Source organism: Callorhinus ursinus, unplaced genomic scaffold (assembly GCF_003265705.2).
Source record: "Callorhinus ursinus isolate GAN/ISIS: 27379988/994484 unplaced genomic scaffold, GSC_fseal_2.0 scaffold4, whole genome shotgun sequence".
Taxonomy (NCBI): domain Eukaryota; kingdom Metazoa; phylum Chordata; class Mammalia; order Carnivora; family Otariidae; genus Callorhinus; species Callorhinus ursinus.
In genome coordinates, this window is record NW_027397066.1 from 81,114,938 (window position 1) to 81,139,956 (window position 25,019).

Below are 25,019 nucleotides of genomic sequence, written 5' to 3' on the forward strand. Positions count from 1 at the left end.
GCAATTCTCTGTTTACTCAAGCACACAAATGGGAAAATAACAAAATAAAGGGATTCACTGAGTAATGCTATCACAGATATGTTCTGAAAAAAAAAATAATGTATACTAGTTTCTATACATCTATATATAACTGTTAAAAAAAGTTTTATTCTAATACCTGGAAGATAAACTCAGGTCACATCAAAGTTACACTTAAATATCCCAAGATAACATCTTTAGTACAATTCTATTATCTGAATTACGATACCAAAGGTAACTCAAAAGGGAAATTTCATTTTCTCATTTAGAATAATATTGTCTGAAGACAGGTTTCCAAACACATATACACATTTCATAACTCCATGATTAATGCTTGGATAATCTGACATAAAAATAAGATGCATTTCAACATCCACTTGATAATGTGAATTTGCCAAGCCGCTATCAGGGACAAAAAAGAAAAAAGCAAAGGCATAGAAATTATCAAACACATTTAATAAGGTCAAGTACTATACTCTGGTCTTCCAAAATTAATGAAACCTTTCCTCAAAAAATTAAAAATAGAACTACCATATCATCCAGCAATTCCACTTCTGGGTATTTATCTGAAGAAAATGAAAACACTAACTCAAAAAGATATATGCACCACCCTCATGTTCATGCAGCATTATTTACAATAGCCAAGATGTGGAAACAACCTCAGTGCCCATCAATGAATGAATGGATAAAGAAAATGTATGTACACAATGGAATATTATTCACCCACAAAAAAAGAGGAAGAAATCTGTCGCTTGAGACATTGGATGGACCTTGAGGGCATATGCTAACTGACAAAGACACACAAATACCGTATGTTCTCATTTAAATGGGGAATCTTAAAACAAAAGGAAACTAAAAAACCAAGGTCATAAACACAGAAAACAGAGTGGTGGTTGCCAGAGGTAGGGGCTGGGTGAAAAGGGGTGAAGAGGGTCAAAAGGTACAGACTCCCAGTTATAAAATAAATAAGTCATTAACTATATACAACATGGTGACTACTGTTAATGACAATGTATTATGTATATGAAAGTTGCTAAGAGAGTAAATCTTAAAAGTTCTCATTACAAGGAAAAAAAACTTTATAACTATATATGGTGACAGATATTAAGTACACTTACTATAGTGATCATTTCACAATATACACAAATACTGAGTCATGTTTTATACCTGAAACTAATGTTATATGTCAATTATACCTCAATTAAAAATGGTAATAAAATTTTTTTTTTTTTTTACTGCATCCAGCCATTGAACATACAAAAATCTATCCTAAGAAAATAATTAGATGATTAGGCAAAAATTTGTACAAGAATGTTAATGTTGGAAAATTTGGAAACATCTCATGTGCTTTCAACAAGGGATCATTTAAATCCAGTTATCAAAATGTGGTCTGCAATGCTTAGGGGACTCCAGGACCCTTTCAGGAGCTCTGATAAGAACTATTTTCATAATAATCCTAAGACATTATTTTATTTTTCACTGTGTTGACATTTGTACTAATGGTGCAAAAGCAATGGTGGGATAAATCTCCTGGTGTCTTAGCAAGTTCCATACAATGGGACCAAATTGTGCTAGCAGTCATTGTACCCTTTACCTTCACCACCTCTCACAGTAACAACGTCAGTTGCAGTTAAGAATGCCACTGATGAAGCAATAATTATTGGTTTCATTAAATTTCAATCTATGTACATCTTTTTCATATTCTGCAAAAAATCAAAAACAACAAAAAAACATTTCTGCATACCAAAGCACAATCAATGCTTAACGAACTGAACTGTGACGTGAACTAGCCACTTTTTTCACAGAACTCCATTTTAACCATGACTGATAGATAAGCCAGGTTATTTCTTGAAAATGAGGAGAATAAGCCTGATGCTTATCATGTGAGCTTTCAGGAGAAAATCATAATTTTGGAAAGCCTGCATGTGCCACTGAAGACAAACTTACAGACATTTCTGGTGAGTTTAGTAGTGATATTAATGAATGTTACGGTTTTCATTGTATCATTAATGAGAAGTATCAATACCCAGAAGATCTGCATAACTCACTGAACCAATGTTTTCCAAATGACCACTGGTGTTGCAAAATCATGCATGGGTAAAAGATCCATGCCAAATGCAAGATAGGCCAATAGATATTAATGTAACAGAGAGGGAAAGGTTCTTGGATATGGTTGCAGATTCTACATTGCAGCTGACCTATAAAAAACCTATTATCAAAGGAGAGTATCTATAATTAACTTACAAGGCTATTAAAAAATTCTCCTTTTCCAACCATGTACTTCTATGAGGTCATATATTCTTATACTTCCTATGAAACAACTTATCTCCTTCATAGACTGAATGCAGAAGCAGCTATGAAATACATACCACTAACTTCTGTTAAGTCAGGCACTTAAAGAGATTTATAAAAATGCAAAAATGCTATTCTTCCCACTATATTTTTGAATATTTTTTCATAAAAAATATTTATGTTAACATGCAATGGATTTTCTAAATGAATATATAATTTTACATTTTCTCAGATGTATATACAAATGGAAATAGATAAAAATCTACATAACCAGAGCTCTGTGGGGTCCTCAATAAAAAGGTCATGAGACCAAAAATTTGAGAACTGCTAACTTAAATAAAATATACACCAATAAAATAGACCACTATGCAGCTATTAAATAGAATAATTACGTGGATAAAGTTATTCCTAAAGATGGACATGAAACCCAGAAGCCATGGAGAAAAGGTGGTATTGGACTACATAAAAATCAAAAACCTGAAAAAAAAAATCAAAATCCTATAGAAAAAAAAAACATGTAATTCCACAGACAATGTTAAAAGACAAATGATTTGGCTAATTCACTTTCAACCTAATGTCCTACGTGGATAAGTTAGCATCCTTAATTACAATGCTTGGAAATAAACTTTTTTTTTTTAAAGATTTATTTATTTTAGAAAGATGGGGGCGAAAATCTCAAGCAGACTCCCCGCTGAGCACAGAGTGCAATGCAGGGCTTAATCTCACAACCCTGAGATCATGACCTGAGTCAAAATCAGAAGAGGGACACTTAACCAAATGAGCCACCCAGGCACCCTGGAAATAAACTTTAAAGAATACCTACCCCCCACCCCTAGACAAAAGAACTGAGCAGACTGTCCACAGATAAAAACATAAATGTTCAATTATATATAAAACAGCTTTGCAACATCAATAAAAGAAATGCAAATTTAGGGACGCCTGGGTGGCTCAGTTAAGCATCTGCCTTCAGCTCAGGTCATGATCCCAGGGTCCTGGAATCTAGACCCACATCAGGTTCCCTGCTCAGCGGGTAGCCTGCTTCTCCCTTCCCCTGCTTGTGTACTCGCTCTCTATCTCTCTCTCTCGGACAAATAAATAAATAAAATCTTTAAAAAAAAAAGGCAAATTTAAAATGAGAAGACTTTTTTTTTTTTTTAAATAAATCAGACTAGGACCAACCAAATGGCAAAAATGTAGAAACCAGGAGCTCTCAAACTGCTAAGAGCCTAAGCTGATAAAGGAGGATAATTTGTCAATTAAGGTTGTTAAAGCATAGTCTTTCACCTAAGAAATCTGAAATTTTGGGCCTCCTGGGTGGCTCAGTTAGTTAAGTGTCTGCCTTTGGCTTGGGTCATGATCTCAGGGTCCTGGGATCAAGCCCTACATCAGGCTCCGTGCTCGGCGGGCAACCTGCTTCTCCCCCTCTCCTTCTGCTCCTCCCCACCACTCTCTCTCTCTCTCTCTCTCTCAAATAAATAAAATCTTTTTAAAAAATTTGAAATTTTATCTTATAAATATATTCACACAAGTGCACAAAAAACATACAGGAATGCATACTATACAACACTGTAAATAGGAAACAAAAAAGTCTATATACCCATTAATACAAGCCTGACAAAATACATGACTATTCATTTCAATACAAAGCACCAGTTTAAAACAACGAGGCAAATCTGAACAAACAAAAATGTCAACAGTATTGTCACCTGTATAAAAAAAAAAGATAGATATGCACATTGAAAAGCTATGGAATACTACAAACCAAATTTAACACTGACTACTCCAGGGAGTGAGGAAAAGTAAAATGGAGAAGAGAGTATGTGAGGAAAAAAGAACTTTTACTTTATATACTTGTACCCTGATGATTTATTCTTTTTTATACATTTTTTAACAATGCATAATTATACAATATTTACAAAAAGTAAATAATGAGGAAACTACCAAGATCTGAACATAAAACATCTTAGAATATTTTTCTAAATGATATTATCGAAGTAGAATTCATAGAGAAATTGAAATCCTCAGAGACTTCATTTCAGTTTATCTACTAATGACATTTTTCAGGCTCTTCTCAAATTTTATTCAAGCTGTGAGGGATATATGCCTTGATTACTTCTCCCAACAATCAATAACAATACCAAAAACTGGTTCACAGACAAAAGGCACACACAGTTAGCTTTTTGTAAGATAAACACTAAACACATGAAGAAAAAAAAAATAGGGGTGCCTGGGTGGCTCAGTCGGTTGAGCTTCCAACTTTTAGTGGGGAGTATGCTTGAGATTCTCTCCCTCTGCCCCTTCCCCTGCTGTGCATGCATGCACTGTCTCTCTCTCTAAAATCAGTAAATCTTAAAAAAAAAAAAAAAGATTAAAAAATACCTTAAGGGTTTTGGTGCTACTCTTATGTTGAATTATATGAAATTGCTACTAATCAATCATTCAACTTTGGTACAATGCTTTCCTGAGGAAGGATTTTACCCTTTATGTACTATTTGACCTTTGATGGCTCACTCATTAGCTGACAATCCCCACTGTGTAGAGAATTAATTTCTTCCTCACTACAGGATATGCTGAACCACAGGTCTCTTATGAAAAAACTCATAAAACATGTTTGGACATTTATTTCAGTAAGTCTACCATGATAATGAAGAAATTATAAAAAATATTCAAGCCATAAAGGGAAAATGTAAATTTTGGGTAAGTGAAACTATAGGTATACCTCAGATATACTGCAGATGCAGTTCTAAACCACCATACTAAAAGCAAGTTTACAATAAAGTAAGTCAGACTATTGAAGTTTTTGGTTTCCCAATGCACATAAAAGTTACGTTTATACTATACTGTGCTTTATTTTTTTTTTTAATTGTATTTATTTGACAGAGAGAGACACAGTGAGAGAGGGAACACAAGCAGAGGGGGTGGGAGAGGGAGAAGCAGGCTCCCTGCAGAGCAGGGAGCCTGATGCAGGGCTTGATCCCAGGACCCTGGGATCATGACCCGAGCTGAAGGCAGACGCTTAACAAGTGAGCCATCCAGGCGCCCCTATACTGTACTTTAGTAAGGGTGCAACATCGTTGTCTAAAAAACTAATGTATGTACCTTAATTTAAAAATACTTTATTGCTAAAAACCATCATTTAAGCTTTTAGTGAGTCATAATCCTTTTGCTGGTGGAAGGTCCTGTTTTGACGATGCTGGCTGCTGACTGATCAGGGGGTGGTTACTGAAGGATGGGGTAGCTATGGTAAGACAGACAGCAGTGAAGTTTGCCACATTAATTGACTCTTCCTTTCACAAACGACTTATCTGCAGCACGCAATGCTGTTTGGATATTTTATCTGCAGAACTTCTTTCAAAATTGGAGTCAATCCTCTCAAACTCTGCTGGGGCTTTATCAACTAAGTTTATGTAATATTCTAAATCCTTTGTTGTTATTTCAACAATCTTCACCATTTCAAGAAACCATTTTCTTTGCTCCTCCACAACAAGCAACTCCTTATCCAATCAACTTTTATGATGAGTTGCAGCAATTCAGTCATATGTTCAGGCTCCACTTCTCATTCTAGTTCTTTGCTATTTTTACCACATCTGCAGTTGCTTCCTCCACCAAAGTCTTTCTGAAGCCCTCAAAACCATCCAGGAGGGCTGGAATCAACTTCTTCCAAACACCTATTCGTGTTAATATTTTGACCTCTACCCATGGAATCACAAATGTTCTTACTGGCATCTTAGAATGGTGAATCCTTTCCAGAAGGTTTTCAGTGTACTTTGTCCAGATCAATCAGAGGAATCCCTACCTATGGCAGCTACAGTCTTACAAAATGTATTTCTTAAATAGTAAGACTTCAAAGTCAAAATTACTCCTTTATTCAGATGTTGTATAAACTGCAAAATAGATGTATTAGCAGGCATGAAAACGTACCTTGTACATCAGAACTCTTGGGTGACCAAGTACATTGTTCAATGAGCAGTAGTATTTTAAAAGGAATTTTTTAGTTCTGAGCAGGTTTGAACAGTGGGCTTAAAATATTCAGTAAACCATTTTGTAAACACAAGTGCTGTCATTCAGACTTTACTCTTCCATTTATAAAGCACAGGAGAGTAGATTTAGCATAATTCTTTAGGACCCTAGGATTTTCAGGACAGTAAATAAGGATTGGCTTCAACCTAAAGTCACCGGCTATATTAGACCCTAACAGGAGTCAGCCTGTCCTTGGAAGCTAGGCACTGACTTCTCCTCTCTAGCTATGAAAGTCCATCCAGATGGCATCTTCTTCCACTAGAAGACTGTTTCATTTACACTGAAAACCTACTGTTTAGTGTAGCTTCATAATGCTCTTAGCTAAATCTTCTGGATAACTTGCAGCAGCTTCTACATCAGCACTTGCTGCTTCACCTTGCACTTTGATGTTACAGTTTCTTTCCTTAAACCTCATGAACCAAACCTGTGTTAGCTTTAAACTTTTCTTCTGCAGCTTCCTCACCTCTCTCAGCCTTCACAGAATTGAAGAGAATTAGGTCCTTGCTCTGGATTAGGTTTTGGCTTAAGACAACACTGTGGTTGGTTTGATCTTCTATCCAGACCACTTAAAACTTTCTCCCTATCAGCAATAAGGCTGTTTCACTTTCTCATTATTCATGTGCTCACTGGAGTAGCACTTTTAATTTCCTTCAAGAACTTTTCCTTTGCCTTCACAAGTTGGCTATTTAGTGCAAGAGGCTTAGTTTTTGGCCCATCTCGGCTTTCAACATGCCTTCCTCACTAAGCTTAATCTAGTTTCTAGCTTTTGATTTAAAGTGAGATGTATATGACTCTTCCTTTCACTTGAGTATTTACAGGCCACTATAGGGTTATTAATTGGCCTAATATCAATATTGTTGTGTCTCAGGGGAGAGGGAGAGAGATGGGGAACAACCAGTGAATAAAGCAATTAGAACAAAACACAATATTTATTAAGTATGTCATCTTATACGGGCACAGTTCATGGTGCCCCAAAATAATTATAATAGTTACATCAAAGATCACTGATTTCAGATCATCATAACAAACATAATGAAAAAGTTTGAGATATTGCAAGAATTGCCAAAATGTGACAAAGAGACACAAAATTAGCAAATGCTGTTGGAAAAATGGCACCAAAAGACTTGCTCAAAGCAGGGTCACCACAAACCTTCAATTTGTAAAAAATGAAGTATCTGCAAAATGCAATGAAACAAGGAATGCCTATGAAACATACACAGGCTTATGGGATTTTTAAAGTAGATAGGGTAAAAAAGTCTTGGGGTAGGGGAATGAAAGGAATTGAAATACTTAAATATCCTCAAATTAATTCTAATTTACTTTCTTCTAGATTCTTAAAATATTTCTGCATTGCCTTTTTCTTCTATCAGCTCTCAGAGCGTTAATGTTAATTTTCATCATATAAACCATAATAACACAAATATACTGGGAAGGGGTGGGGTGGAATTGGGAAAACTAAATAATGAGCTACTACTCAACTACTACACTTAACTATGAAACTTAACTCATCTTTTTTTTTTTTTTTAAAGTAGGCTCCACGCCAACATGGAGCTTGAACTCACGACCCCCGAGATCAAGAGTTGCATGCTCTACCAATTGAGCCAGCTGGGTGCCTTGAAATTTAATTCATCTTAAAACTCTCCTCTTCCCTCTCGTAACTTGTCTTAAAAAGAAACCAACCAACCTCCAGACTCCATATCCCCCAGCCTTTTCTCCTTCACAGCCCAACTTCAATTTGCTTGTTCTTGCTCTATAATACGTTTATATTCACTATACAAACTACTCCAATCTTTTTCCATCATCTACATTCTACTAAACTTTCTCCTACCTTAGCAAGAAGTTTATCATTCAATCCAATGGCCATTTTGAGTCTTTTTCAATTGTTTAATCCAATGGATATTTGATCTTTTTGTGGAACATATGCTATTGACCACCTGGCCTTAAACCATTTCCTTTGTTTCCCTGACCACCACTCTATTGTAGTTTATACAGTTTATGTCTAAACCCTTCATAGGCATTATCCCTCCAAAAAGATCCCTTATAAGCTGGTATCCCAAGCCTCTCTGTCTTGAGTCAAGTTCACTTTAAAGAGAATTCATTTACTATTATAGCTTCACTTGCGCCAATTACTCATGAATTTCAAACCCAATGTCTCAACCGGTTCTCTTTTCTGAGCTCAAGACTTACCCATAAAACTGCTTGCTAGAAACAGGTTATCCAAGGGAAAATGGAATCTTCAACCAAATATAACAAAAACTAGTCTCACCTAACTGTGCCCCCAAACCTGTCCTACTCTACCGTTTACCGCAACGCGGGAGTCAGAAGAACCTACGTGTCAGAGGCTTACCTGTTCTGTAAAGGGTGTTTAATATAGTGTTCTGGGTTAGCAACCTCCTGATGAGACTCTGTTTTCTCTTCTTCTGTGGGCGGGGGATTAGGAGTAGGGGTGGTTTCCTAATGGAAAATAATAAAACATTATTTTAAATTTCTTAACATAACTATGATAGCAATACTCTAGATCAAATACTGCCAATATTCTTTTTTTAAGAAGATTATAAAAGCATTTCATAAAACAGACCACAGACCAAGCACTAATAAAAGCACGAGATCCTCCATTCTAGCATCTCTTCACTAAGAGCAAAAGGCTTCTCAATAAAAATACAGTCCATATACAGTTATCTGACACATTTTGTTATCAGAAAGATTGTTAGACACCACGCAACAAAGCTAAGAAAATCAGCTGTCTTTCCTAACATACCATTAAAGTACTATGTATGGTTTGGAGGGTGGGGGAAGTATGACTAAAGTTTGGAGAATAACAACTATATTACAATGACAAAAGAGAGCTTTATAAACTGATCAAGCCAGTACTACACAGGTCCTTCCCTTTTGTCACACTATAATATGGTAACTTAGAAGTTCAGCAACTTCTGTCATTTTCAAATGGCCCCAGGCAAAAAAGCTCAATGTTGGCTTGAACCTAAATCTTCTTCTAGGTTAGACATAATTAATATTATCATCTAAAAACGTCAGGAAAAGGGGCACCTGGGTGGCTCAGTCAGTTAAGCGTCTGCCTTTGGCTCAGGTCATGATCCCAGGGTACTGGGATGGAGCCCTACATCAGGCTCCCTGCTCAGCAGAGAGCCTGCTTCTCCCTCTGCCTGCCAGTACCCCTGCTTGCGCTCTCTTTCTCTGTCAAATAAATAAATAAAATCTTAAAAAAAAAATCCTTTAAAAATGTCAGGAAAAAAAGGAGCTTGGGGATTATCTGTGTTCTCCACATTGCTCCATGTAGCTTTTCACCCAATTATAAACTATTTCAACAAAACTGAATGCTAAGGAAAGGCACCAGAAGCTAAAACAAAAGCTGATTTTTTTTCAAAAAGGGCACCACAACAAGTCTGGGGATAAAGTGAACCAGCAAGTCAACAGAGATGTATGCTCACATTAACAGGATTATGCAAATCAGAGATGTGGGATCTAAAGGTATCCCAGTGGACAGGTAGTATTCATTTTACAAAATACATTTTTCTTAATAACATGACATGTCTAGGAGCTAATTTCTACTAGCCTATGAAGTCACTCATAACAGAGGCTATGCCTTGATTTTGCTCACAACTGTAATGGCAATGAGCAAAGTGCTATACTCAATAGGAACTTATTGTCTTGATTTCTTAAGTAATAAATGTAAATGTTTACAAAGCAATTAAGACTAAAACTTAGAGTAGTCAATGCCCTAAAAATCACCATTTTTTACTAGCATTTTTCTATCAATTTACATCATCATATAATTACAAAATGCCATTCCTTACCCCACTAGATTAAAATTAGTGATAGTTTTCAGACAGAGGCAGTCTCAATGTTCGGGACTAAGTGGGCCTAGGGAGACAGGGTACTAGAGAAAAGTGGGCTACAGAGGAGTAAGCCTCAAAAATCCATGTAAAAGTCCCTCAGAGGTCCTTGGCTAGTTGCTAAGCTGTGATGTTCAGAGTACAGCTCTGGGTAGTCTAGCAGAGAACAGCTGAGCCAAGACTTCAGAGGCTGTATACCATTAGGAAGACTGGGTCCAGACTCAGTCTTGCTCAGCAGGGAGCCGGCTTTTCCCTCTCCCTCTGCTTGCCGCTCCCCTTGCTTGTGCTCTCTCTCTCTTTCACTCTGTCAAATAAATAAAAAATCTTAAGATTTTATTTATTTATTCAGAGAGAGCAAGAATGAGAGACTACAAGCGGGGGTGGGGGGGAAGCGGAGGGAAAGGGAGAAGCAGGCTCCTCTCTAAGCAAGGAGCCCGATGCTGGGCTCAATTCCAGGACCCTGAGATCATGACCCGAGCTGAAGGCAGATGCTTAACCAACTAAGCCACCCAGGCGCCCCTACACAGAATCTTTTTTAAAGTCACTAATGATCAAGAGATTCACCTGTCCACAGGAAGACATCCAGACATGACCCAGGTAATGGAGTTAATAACTCTGATTACTACAGTAAAACAGCAAAGACATAATAACCAAGATTACTATAGTAAAATAGAGAAGATAGGGGAAAGGATGAAAAAAAAATGGGGAGTATTTGAAAAGAAAACAAATCTATTTTTAAAAAGAACTAAATAGACATAATTATGGAAGTGCCAAGTACAATGTCTGAAATTAAGAGTTCACTGAATGGGGGCACCAGGGTGGCCACAGTCGGTTAAGCGTCCAACTCTTTGATTCAGCTCAGGTCATGATCTCATGGTCATGAAATCAAGCCCCACATGGAGCTCCACACTCAGTGTGGAGTATGCCTGAGATTCTCTCTCCCTCTGCCCCTCCCCCTGCTCGTTCTCTCTAGCTCTCAAATAAATAAAGCTTAAAGAGTTCACTGAATGATTAACAACAAATTCAACTCTGCAGAGTGTGAGATTTGTGAACTCAAACATAGGTCAACAGAAGATATTCAAACAAATACAGAGAGAAAAATAGATGGTAAGAAACATTATGGAAGACAGTTAAAAAGTTCAAGGACAAGATGAGAGAACGGAACAGAAGCATACACAAACAATGACCAAAATTTACCAAATCTCATCAGAAACTCAAGTCACAGATTCAAAAAGCTCAAGGAAGGGCGCCTGGGTGGCTCAGTTGGTTAAGCGACTGCCTTCGGCTCAGGTCATGATCCTGGAGTCCCAGGATCGAGTCCCACATCGGGCTCCCTGCTCAGCAGGGAGTCTGCTTCTCCCTCTGACCCTCTTCCCTCTCGTGCTCTCTATCTCTCATTCTCTCTCTCTCAGATGAATAAATAAAATCTTTAAAAAAAAAAAAAAAAGCTCAAGGAACTCCAAGCAGTAAAATACAAACAAAACTATACCTGGGCATATCAGCTTCGAACTACTGAAAACCTTTTAAAGGAGTCACATTAAAAGCAGTTAGGAAAGGGGACACACACACACACACCCCATTCACAAGAATAAAATTAACAGCTAACTTCCCAACAGAAACTCTGGAAGCCATTAAGACAACAGAATTGACATCTCCACACTGAAAGAAAAATGGTCAACCTAGAATTCAGTGCCTAGGAAAAATATCCTTCAGAACTGGATAAATACACAGATGCACACAGAAAGACACAACCCCTTCTCCCCCAACACATACACACAGGTCCAGAATAAAGAGGAACAAACCACCAAAGGAAAAGTCTTCAGGCTAGAGGGGAAAAAAAGAGCCCAAGTAAGAACATGAAAATGCAAAAAAGAATAAAAAACACTGGAAAATGTAAATAGGTGGATCAATTTGTCAGACTATGAAGAGTTTAAAAGAACAATAATAATGATGCCTTATGGAGTTTAAAATAATAATGATGGTTCTAGCAAAGGATTAGGTATATATAAATTTGTAAGGCTAGGTGTATAGTACATTCTTCCTCCAGAAGTACTATAAATTCTCTTATTTATCTAAATTAAAAGACAAGTTAAAATTTACTCATAAGTTCCAAATCCTCAATACAAACCATACTTTCACATTTATTTAAACAGTTTATGTCAGCAGCACATAAAAACAATGAGTTAATTATAGTATGAATAATTATATGTTTCATGAGATCCAAAATATCACCTGCTAACTCACTATTTTACTTTCTTTTTGATTACTCGACTCTTTTCACAATTAGGAGAATGATGACTTAGATGGTATCAAAAATCTCTGGACACATAGGAACTAAAAGCAGGTAATAACTCAGGAAAAAGTATATTAAGTTCCTAGAATTTAAGTTTCTTTTGCTTTAAAAGTCCTACCTTATGTTTTAGTCTTTACATTAAGAATTTATAATTTTGAATTTTTCTTATAACTAAAATTAAAATAACTACAACTTTAAATAAATGTGTGTGGATGTATAAAAGTGAAAAACCTTTCAGTTTTCACTTTTAACATTATACAAATATGCTAGATGTTAAGACATACTCTAAAACACTCCGAAAAAAATATTAAACAATTATCTTTCAGTATTTAAAGCTTTTTTTTAAAGATTTTATTTATTTGAGAGACGAGCAAAAGAACACAAGCAGGGAAGGCAGCAAAGGGAGAGGGAGAAGCATGCTGACTGGGATCTCAATCCCACGACCCTGGGATCATGACCTGAGCCAAAGGCAGATGCTTAACCAACTGAGCCACCCAGGCACCCTCTCCCCTTTTTTTTTAAGATTATACAAAACTTTTTTTTTTAAATATAAGCAGTAGACTGACATTTATTTAGCCTTTTAAGTTACCATCTGCAGTTTTAATAGTCTCATGTTCAAATTTTTTTTAAAGATTTTATTTATTGAGAGAGGGAGCACACATGCCTGCGTGGAGGGGAGGGGCAGAGGGACAGAGAGCCTTAAACAGGGTTCACTCTCATGATCCTAAGATCACGACCTGAGCCAAAACCAAGAGTCAGACGATCAACCAACTGTGCCACCCAGGTGCCCCTCACGTTCAAATTTTTACCTTAAGAATTTCTCACACTCTTTTAATAAACAATGGTTTTAATAGCCATTTCTAAGATAGAATATAAAATACTCAAATACTCTACGAAAATACTCATGAACACGGCACAAACCAAATCTAATAAAAGTTAGAAATCACTTCATGATGGAATTTACTTATGAAAACATTATTAAAAACCACATATAAAAGGGCACATTAAAAAAGGAAAAGTCATATTTTCTTATTTAGGCCATATTTTGTTATGATCATCTACTTGTCTCACCAATTCATTCTTAATTAGCAGAAATTTAAACCAAAATCTAAACCAAAAATTTATTAATCATTCACCTTTTAAGTTGCTTGCAACTATATTATAAACTATTGCAAAGAAATAAAAAAACTTGAGACTGCTGAAACATGCCTGTTAATTTCTTTCAACTTATTATTTAGTTATAAAACCTCTCAACTTTGATTCAAATAATCAGATGTTTTTAAAAAACTTAGATAAAACAAAAGAAAAAATATTATCAATGTAGGAGGTTATTTAAGACTTCCAGGCTAATTCTGTGAGGGTAGTCCTCTACGGGGAAAAGTCCAATTCCTACACAAACGTTTGAATCTATAGCAACATACACAATGAGAAACGATGTCCAGAATGGTGGCCATACTATATTAAATTCTTTGATCAAAAAATTATTTAAAAAATAATTTATAATGAGCATATGCCAAATCAGAAGAAATATAATTTGTTTTTTAAAGAACTGGAACAAAACTGATTTCAGTTCACTCATCAGTAAAGCATAAGCCTCATATAACTATAACAAATCTCCAAATTACCCATTTTTTGTTCTAATTTACTAAGTACTTCTAACAAACTGAATTTGAAAATAAAATTATCTTGGAATTTTATCTCCTCTTAAAATTATTTGGAAAGCTATCTGAGACTTAAGATTACCATGAAATAGGTATAGGAAGGCTATGTGTTACTTGTTAACACCAACTTCACAAAATTCTCCCTGAAAACTCCACAGCAAGTGTTTTCATGGTATCTTTAACAAATGATTCAGTTATTTATTTTTAAATATGTAAGATCATCAAAGTAGCAAGTAAAGCAAACAAGATTATTGTATGATCTGTATAAGAACTAAAAAATGTATTTTATAATTTGTGTCATTTTTATGGTTGCTTTATATATAGAGCAGACAATAAAAGTTTTAAATTTACATTCAACTTAAAAACAAAATTCTTTACTGCAAAGTTCCACAACATCCCTCTACCTACCCTCTAAGCTCCTCTGTAAGCAAATTTCATTGAGAATTACATCTTAAATATCCATATTTACCAGTGCCATATTCACCAGTGTTTCTAAATTTAAAAATTACACAAGTAAAACACAAAAGGCTAATTTAACAGATTATTATACTCTCAAAGTAATCAAATACACTTTTTTTTCTTTCCAAGTTTTTATTTAAATTCCAGTTAGTTAACATACAGTGGAGTATTAGTTTCAGGTGTAGAATTTAGTGATTTAACACTCACAACACCCGGTGCTCATCACAAGTGCACTCCTTAATTCCTATCACCTATTTAACCCATCCTCCCACCCACCTCCCCTCCAGTAACCCTCAGTTTGTTGTCTATAGTTAACAGTCTGTTTCTTGGTTTCCTTTTATTTAACTCCTGTGTTCATTTGTTGTCTCTTTTTTTTTTAAGATTTTATTTATTTTTTGACAGAGAGACAGTGAGAGAGGGAACACAAGCAGGGAGAGTGGGGGAGGGAGAAGCAGGCTTCCCTCTGAGCAAGGAGCCCGATGTGGGGCTAGATAGATCCCAGGACCCTGGGATCATGACCTGAGCTGAAGGCAGATGCTTAACAACTGAGCCACCCAGGCGCCCATTTTGTTTCTTAAATTCCCCACATGAGTGAAATCATATGGCATTTGTCTTTCTCTGACTTAGCTTATTTTGTTCCACATATGAGTGAAATCATATAGTATTTGTCCTTCTCTGACTTATTTAGCTTAGCGTAATACTCTTTAACTCCATCCATGTTGTTGCAAATGGCAAGACTTCATTCTTTTTGTGGCTGAGTAATACTTCTGTGTGTATGTGTGTGTGTATACCACATTTTTTTTTAAAGATTTTATTTATTTGAGAGAGAGAGTGAGAGAGAAAGCACACAAGAGGGGGGAGGGTCAGAGGGAGAAGCAGACTCCCCACTGAGCAGGGAGCCCGAAGCGGGACTTGATCCAGAGACTCCAGGATCATGACCTGAGCCGAAGGCAGTCGCTCAACCAACTGAGCCGCCCAGGCGCCCCTATACCACATCTTCTTTACCCATTTATCAGTCGATAGACACTTGGGCTCTTTCCATAATCTGGCTATTACTGATAATGCTGCTATAAACATCAGGGTACATGTATCCCTTTGAATTAGTATTTTTGTATCCTTTGGGTAAATACCTAGCAGTGCAATTGCTCGATCATAGGGCAGTTCTATTTTTAACTTTATGAGGAACCTCCATACTGTTCTTCAGAGTGGCTGCACCAGCTTGCATTCCCACCAACAGTACAAGAGGGTTCCCCTTTCTCCAAATCCTCACCAACACCTGTTGTTTCCTGTGTTAATTTTGGTCTAAGTTATCAAATACATTTTTAACCTAAAAAACAAACTACACTTGAAAAACTCTTGTATAACCTATTTCAGGTGTGTAGAATGGAGAGTACAAAGCAATGAGATGGTACCGGGTTTAACTAGAAGATGGTAAGGAATCAATGAGACTGAAAGAGAGGGCTCATGAAACCAAAGACAGACTAGAACGGTGGGCTGAAGGGAGACTGAAAGGGCTCAAAGGTCAAGCTAAAAGTATACCTTTCATCTTGTGAGCAATGGAAGCCATTCATTGACAGATCAAATTGATTAAATACTGATGACGAGTAAGGGAATAGAAAAGACCACCAGTTTAAGTGCAAAATATTGAACATAGTTTTGGATTTTCTGAGTTTGAGATTAAAATAAAAATGTAGTCTTATAATTTAGTGGTCCCGGAGCTCAGTAACCGTCATAACAAGAGAAGAAAGTTGAAAAAAAAAAGTAGAGCATCGGTGGGGCAAGTTTAACAATCAGGGGCAAAGAATCTCAGGCAGCTTTTGAACATTGCTACATCTCAGAATGCAGTAACATTCTGCAAAAACAAGAGCATGTATCAAACACAATATTAACTTTGTTGGACAATCCTAGTATTATAAAGCTAAATACTTCCCAGATATAGTATCATTTCTCTAATCTGACTAAAGTTTAGATTCTTCCTTCTAGCCATGTTCAAATCTACAGTGCTTAAATTCCAAAACCATGGTATGCTTTTCCATGGTTGTGAACACCCAAGATTTTTCATTAACTCTCAACTCAAACACACTTACAAACTATCTCTTCTAGAAATAACAGTAAGCCTTCCCCTCAGGACACTCAGTTAGTGTCCTCCATTACTTCACTGAACAAATATTACTACTAAGAACTTCCAGGGTCCCCCCCCCCAACACACGTAACTTTAGGACATCACCTAAACCTTAATTTGGAACAAAAAGCAGTAGTTCCCCTGGCACTAATATGGGTTAAAGCAGTAACTCAAAATGCAGTCCACAGATTTCTGCTGGTTATAGCCTACAACCACGGTAGGTATAGAAATGGAAAGTAAGTACTTAGGAAACTTTACAACAATCTGACAGTATTTTTGCACCTGTCGAAACTAGTAATAGCAAATGCAGGCTTACATTTTTGTGTTTTTTTCATTTTTCTTTATACTATTTTTATGATTTACAAAAGCATTACATGAGAAATTGTTTTAAAACAAAATAAAAGGGGTGCCTGGCTGGTTCAGTCAGTAGAGCATGTGATTCTTGATCTTGGGGCTGTAAGTTCGAGTCCCACATTGGATGCAGAGATTACTTAAAAAAAAAATAAAGTCTTTGGGGGGTGGGGGGATGGGTTAGCCTGGTGATGGGTATTAAAGAGGGCACATTCTGCGTAGAGCACTGGGTGTTATGCACAAACAATGAATCATGGAACACTACATCAAAAACTAATGATGTAATGTATGGTGATTAACATAATAAAAAATTTAAAAAAAAAATAAAGTCTTTAAAAACAAGTAAATAAATAAATAAATAACCCACTTTCCACCAGAGTATGGGAGACACTGGTTTAGATCACATACTCTGGAGCCAGACTATCCAGGTTAGAATCCCAGCTCTGCCATTCACAGTTGTATGATTTCAGGCAAGTACAACAGAGCACCGAATAATGGATAATAACGTCCACTTTTCAGTAGCACTTCCTTATATATACCCCCTTCCTTGCTTCACTGTTTTTTCAGTTGAGTTAGAAAAGACCATTTGTGGCCTAAAGAGAAATGTAAATGCTATCATGGCAAAGACAGTTGCAATTATCTCTACAAGTTACTCACCTCCGAACATTTCAGTAAACTGAAGGCACTACATACATTAAATACAAATATGAAATAATGAAAAGAGTAAGCAAATAAGAACAGAAAAGAATGGTGCTTTATGACTTTTAAAGTGGTAACACCCACCCTCACACTTCATCCAAACTTTAAGTTTTTACTTGATAGGTAACATTTACCAAGCAGTTACTATCAAATAATGTGCTACGTATTTTTATATACATTATTTCAATATTTATATAATCTCAATATATTCAATCTTCACAGTACTGTGAAATTCTCTGGTCTTTAAATTTAAGGGCTGGAAGTTAACGTGGCCTAGCTGTATTCTACATCTGAATCCAGAACTATCACTATCAGGATTCACAGCTAGGGATACCATATGTCCTGGTTTTACCTGTTTATTGTTTCAGGGTATCAACAGAACCTTCGTTCACTCCCAAAAGTGCCCAGAGTATATAAGGTTATCGAGGTACTTTCCAGGCCACATAACCCTACAGTATGTACTATGCCTTGTGCCAGAGCCTCAGACTCAATACCTTCACTATCTTGCAAATGTATGCCATTGCCAATAAACTAGAAAAAAAGGCCATGAATGGTACACCTCACTCCCAACACACACACAAACTCCCACTATGAAAAAAAGCAAGTAAATGCCAGTGATCAATTATAGTGAGTCTTTATTATTATGTAAGACAGCATACTAAATGCCTGTATGGCCAAACATCTCAAAAATACAGGTAAGTATAAATAAAATCCTCTCTTTATGGATACAAATAACTGGAAAGAGAATTCTATCATTTCATACAAGATACATAAACAGACCTCAAGATATATTACTCTTCCCTTTAGTCTCCAAACATTCAGTTTCCAGGTCTCTTTTTAGCAAACAATGCATTTCCCCCAGCACCCTCCATATGTAAATTAGTGTAATTAATTAACTAGTACGTAAGAACAAGTAGTTTTACCGCTTGCCTTGTAAGGAATAAAAAAATTGGTGTAAACACTGAAAATTACCACAAATAATTAAATCAGTTGTTTTGGTTGTTAAAAGTAGTATCAGCTAATCCGGCATCACTCATCACAAAAGTGGAGGCTGTGGATTTTGCAGGTCTTCTTCCTTGTAATAATCAAAATAGTGACCTTCATGCTCTAAACTAAAACACTGAAGTAGAAAAATAACATATGCAGATTTAGCAAAATACAAACCTTTTCTTAAAGCACTGCTAAAATGGAGAAATTTTTTTCATGTTTTTCATTCCTTTACATTAGTGACCATTGATCAGTGGTCACTAATCAATATACAGTATATATCAATTCTGATTCAAAAGACAGTACTTTTTAATATTCTTTTCAAATGATGTAAAATGGCATCTATACAACAAAAAAATACTGGAAGCTGAGGTACAGAAAGGAAGAGCTGTGATTTGTACAAATTGTGTCGTATCTTAAGTACTACAAAATTTAATAGCTGTTCAATCTATTTAAGGAAAAATAACCTAGTTACCTGACTAAAACTGATGACTAGCAAGCACTACACTTTTCAGTGAACAGAGCTGATTACGTTTGCAGCTCTATAGCTAAAAATGGTTATTTCTGGATAGACAACAAGATATACTTAACCACATTTTACTAATATTAAAAAAAAAAAAATCCCTACAGGCCACACTTGAATTTTTGACCTTACGGAATACAATTTTTAAAACTTGGGTGCGTGTATCATTAACTCTTTACTAGAAAGATCTGTAGGCATCTTGTTTCATTTGAAATCTGTCAACCAAATTACTCTCCACATCTTATGTAGCTTAGAAGATCCCAAATTCAGAAAGGAAAATGTGATGGTAGACATAAGAAATAAACATGTGTGATCTAGAATGGTAACAAGGCTAATGATAAAATTTAAATATCGGGCACCTGGGTGGCTCAGATGGTTAAGCGTCTGCCTTCAGCTCAGGTCATGATCCCAGGGTCCTGGGATCGAGTCCTGCATCGGGCTCCCTGCTAGGTGGGGAGCCTGCTTCTCCCTCTGCCTCTGTCCCCCTCTCTCTCTCTCTCTGACTCTCATGAATAAATAAATAAAACATTTTTAAAAAATTTAAATATCAATGCTACTTAAACCAAAGATTACCAAAATACTCATTTTATAACAACTAAGGAAATTTATAGAAGTTAAACATCATATACAAAATTAAAAAGTGCTCCAAATAACATTAAGGTGATGTTAGGACAAGCATTTTCACTGCACAAAATTACACTGGTTTCAGTAACAAAGCATTTCAGTTATTCTTTAAAGCTTCATAATTAGAATTTGAAAGGCAAATATTTTGCCTACTGATTCTTTTTAAGTTTATTCCTTTTAAAATTATAACTAAAATTTAATGACACTGATTGAAATCTTTAGTCCCGGTTAAACAAGTAAGCAGCTGCTTTTTTTTTACAGCTGAATTTTCTAAATTCTACATGTTTTTTCAAAGTTCTATAATGTTAAAAGTTAAAGATTAAAATTGTGATCTTAACTATAGTTTCTTTAAAAGTAATCTCTACACCCAATGTGGGGCTCAAACTCATGACTCTGAGATCAAGAGTCGTATGTTCTACCAAACTGAGCCAGCCAGGCACCCCAAAACATTAATTTTAATAAGAAAATTAGAGTTGTCCTTTCATATTTCAAACATTTAAATTATCTTCTGAAAGAAATCAACCTATATTTCTTTAAAAAATTATAAAACTAGGGACAGTTTCAAATGTCCCCAGGTTTATAGATTATATCCCTCCACTAACTGAGCTTAAGTTAATGAAATACAAGCTTCCAAATATAAAAAGAGCTATGTTCTTTAACTCAGTAATTATACTTCTAAGAGATTTCTTCAAAAAAAAGTACCAGGACACTAACAGTTTTGTGTATTTTATGTTAGTAAATAAAAAGTACGGTCAACATATATCAAAAGATACAACCAAAAAATAAGAGATATATTATGGTGTTCACAATATAGGCACTAAACGTGATGCTTAGAAAATTATTTTAAAATGCTAATGTAAATGTGGGAAAAGGCAGATTACAGAACTGTACAAACAAGGAGCACTTTACTTTTCTGGTGGAGGGGAGGCACTTTTTAAGAAGTCCTAAATAAACTATGGTACATCCACACAATGCAATACTGTTCTGCACAAAAAGAAATGAGCTATCAAACCGTGAAAACACATGGAGGAATGATAAACATATATCACCAAGTGAAAGAAGTCAATCTGAAAAAACCACACGCTGTACAATTCCAACTACATGACATTCTGGAAAAGGCAGTAAACATGAGGGTATTAAAAAGATTAGTGGTTGCTGGGGTTAGAAAGGAGGGATAAAGAAGCAGAAAACAGAGGATTTTAGGCAGTAAAACTTCTGTATGATACTACAATGTGGTAAATACGTGTCATTATTTATTTGTCCAAACCCAAAGACTGTACTACACCAAGAGTGAACCCTAATGTAGACTAGAGACTTGAGATGATGATGTTTCAGTGTAGGTTCATTTGGTGTAACAAATAACAAATGTTCCACTCTGGTATGGGATGTTGACAGTGGGGTAGCGGGGGGGGGGGGGGGGGGGGGGGGGGGCGGTGCACCTGTGCATCCAGAACAGGAAGTATACCAGAACCCTCTCTACCTTTCTCTCAATTTTGTAGTGAACCTAAAACTGCGCTAAAAAATACTCTTATAAAGCAAAAGAGGGGGTGCCTGGGTGGCTCAGTTGTTGGGCATCTGCCTTTGGCTCGGGTCATGGTTCCAGGGTCCTGGGATCGAGCCCCGCATCGGGCTCCCTGCTCCGCGGGAGGCCTGCTTCTCCCTCTCTCACTCCCCTTGCTTGTGTTCCCTCTCTCGCTGTGTCTCTGTCAAATAAATAACTAAAATCTCTAAAAAAAAAAAAAATAATAAAAGCAAAAGAGACGTCTAGGTGGCGCAGTCGGTTAAGCCTCCAACTCTTGGTTTCAGCTCAGGTCAGGACCTCAGGGTCCTGAGATGGAGCCCCACATTGGGCTCTGGGCTCAGTGTGGAGTCTGCTTGAGATTCTCTCTCCCTCTGCCCTTCCCGTTCATATGCCCGCTCTCTCTCTCCCTCCCGCCCTCATAAATAAATGGAAAAGAGGTATGTATGTATGTATGTATGTATAAATAAATGGAAAAGAAAAGAGGTACAAAGAAGAGATGAGGTAAGAAAAGAATCCACAAATAAGTAAACCAAAATATTACCAAGGAAAACCTAGTTGTTGGAATTATAGATGACTTTTACTTTCTTCACACAGATCTAAATGTTCCAAATTTATTACAACAAAATTATACTGAAACTGAATATATACTTGAGTCTACTGGACTGAGCAGTCTGTTTCAGTGATCTGTCAGTCCCGTTTACACCAATACCACGTTTTAAAAAATTAACTGTTCAATATTTTTTTTTCTCATTGTAGGGCAAATTCTCCATTCCCCTTTTCTTCTTCAAAAATTTACTGCCAATTCTCATTTATTTATTCTTTCAAATAAACTTTACAATCATTTTATAAAGCAGGAGCTTGCAAACTTTTTCTATAAGGGGTCAGAGAGTAAATATTTTAGGCTGGTGATCTTTCTGTCACTTATAATCTGCTTTATTTTACAACCCTTTGAAATACAAAACACATTCTTAGCTAGCAGGCCACACAAGAACAGCCCTAAGGCCAGTTTGTGGACCTCAGCCCACTACAAAGATTTTGGCATTTTGATTCAGTACATACTGAATTAATTCAGGAAAAATTAACATCTTCCCAATATCAAGTATTTCCCAAAAGCAAATTATGACTTTGTTTACTAAAGCCCTTCATTGTATTCCTCAGTAGAATTGTATAGCTTTCATTTATAAATCCTGCAAATTACTTACTAGGTTTATAATTTCTGGGCACTTGAAGGCACTGGTACCTGGGTACAGGAAAGCAGCAAATTACTTGCTAGGTTTATTATTCCTGGTACTTTTTACCTAGTTACAGAAAAACTGTAATACTGTGTTTTATGATCAGAATGCAACAATAAGTTACTTTTTAAGTATCATGCTAAGTGTTACTTCTTTACTTTTTTTGCTATTCAGTAATTCAGTAACTTTAAGCTCAAAGGAGAGCTGGGTTAAGCACTCAGAAGTGTCCAGCACATGATAGTACAGTACTCAAATGTTTGAATAAATGAATGATTTTCATTTTGTTCCTTCTCAAAATCCCACTAAAACGATAATAGAGATTTTTTTCTAGGTCCACAACTATGGGAAGAGCAAGGAAAAAAAGAAAAGAGCTGGAACATAGACGGACAAGTGGTCACTAATCAATATACACAGCTAGATCCTGAAAGTCTCAAAAGCTGGCAGCACCTTTAGAACTGAGAGTGAAAGAAGGAGGTAAATTAAAGAGAATATGGCGACAGCTATTGAAAAATAACTAGATCCCTCAATTTCCTCCCTCTACCTTCACAGGATTGCTGCCATGAGTTCAAAAATAAAAAAGAAAATAAGCAACTTGGAGGGAAGAGGCAGGGAAAAGAAAATGCCTTCAAAAATATGTAGCTATATATCCTCAAAAGGTTAAAATGTGGGGCGCCTGGGTGGCTCAGTCGTTAAGCGTCCGGCTTTGGCTCAGGTCATGATCCCAGGGTCTTGGGATCGAGCCAAGCCCCGCATTGGGCTCCCTGCTCTGCGGGAGGCCTGCTTCTCCCTCTCCCACTCCCCCTGCTTGTGTTCCCTCTCTTGCTGTGTCTGTCTCTGTCAAATAAATAAATAAATCTTAAAAAAAAAGTTAAAATGTTGCATCACAATTATAGAAGTTATAAAGTGAACATAGAGAAGAGATCTGGAAATTAAAATTATGACAGAAAGCCTTGAAAATAAAATTTCCCAGAAAATGAAAGCAAGATTTAAACTTAAAAAAAAAAAAAAATCAGAGAACCATGCTAGGAGATCCAGTATCTGAATAACTGTTTCAAAGAGGGGAAAATCACAAATAAATCTAAAGTGATGAATAGGAGTTGCCACGTTAAAAAAATGCAATGAGTACCTAGCCCAGTGGAGCATGTCATTGTGAAATGGGGACAAAAAAAATTTCTCTGTTGAAGTAGAACTGGTCACACAAAGAAGAGAAAAAAGAAAAGTAGCCATTAGAATATCTGACTGAACAGCCACAACAGAAGATGACCTGAAATAATGACTTTAAAATTCTGAAGAAAAGAATTCTACACCCAGCCAAACTACAGATATGACATTGTTTAATAGGCAAGGTCTCAAAAATCTTTAACTCTCATATATCTTTTCTCAAAATATTACTGGAGATGTGATCTACTGAAATGAAACAAGAAACCAAGTAAGACAACAAGGGATACCAAGGAAGTCAAATGAGAAGGAATCAAGAGCATAGTCAAAGACAGGTGTGCACCAGATATAGAGAGCAACATCCAGATTGGACCAATGTGATTCAGGCTACATTCTTCATCTGATGGCTATAATGATCAAGATGCCTATTATTCTACCCTTAAAACAAAACAAAACAAAACAAAACAAAACAAAACAAAACAAAACAAAACAAAACACTGATTGCCATGGTTTGTCTGGCTCAGACTTTTTTATCTTTACTTAACTCAGCTTAACCCTGTGTTAACAAAGCTCCTTTTCTCTTCTCCTTTGTGCCCTTCCCCCTGAAACAGCTACAAATTCCACACCAACTGAGTTCAGCTTTAACCTACACTTAAAACAACACACAAAGACACAAAGCATCTTACTACCACAAACCACTCTCCTAACTGAAAGTTCTTTGCCTGGCCCACACCATAACCTGCCAGATAACAACTGTGGAGTCCTGTTTCCCAGAACATGTTCAAGATCTTGCCCACTGGTTTCCCCAAGAGTGGGGCTTTAGTAGAGATTCGAGGAAGCTGAAGCCATCATAAAGACACGATGATGTCTTAAGTGATGAGTACAAAGGTCATCAATTTATTACTCTAAAACTTATGCACATGTGTATCTTTTATGTTTTTTATATAAATTTTTCACAATTAGAAAGAGGTGTAGTTCTAAAAAAAATTATAGCCTGATAGCCAACTATAGTCCCAAAGTGTTTTACCTAATCAGTAGTTTCTAAATTTTCAATTTACTGGCAAAACATTTACCTTTCAGCTATACTACCTCATGTATGGAGTATTAGAAGGCTATTCACCATAAACTGAATTAGCAAATGGTTGGAAATTACCCAAATGTATAGAAATACAATATAGAAATAACTATGTTTAAGACCAAACCATGC

At 36.2% G+C, this 25,019-nt stretch overlaps 1 protein-coding gene across 3 annotated transcripts in view; it reads right to left on the reverse strand.

Annotated features, from left to right (window-relative positions):
- EIF4E (eukaryotic translation initiation factor 4E) overlaps positions 1–25,019 on the reverse strand; it is a 53,846-nt gene that overhangs the window by 19,728 nt on the left and 9,099 nt on the right. For all 3 annotated transcript variants that reach the window (XM_025873489.2, XM_025873490.2, XM_073892009.1), the window contains one exon: positions 8,678–8,784. In XM_025873489.2, the coding sequence (XP_025729274.1) occupies positions 8,678–8,784 (107 nt within the window). The remainder of the gene's footprint in view (positions 1–8,677; positions 8,785–25,019) is intronic.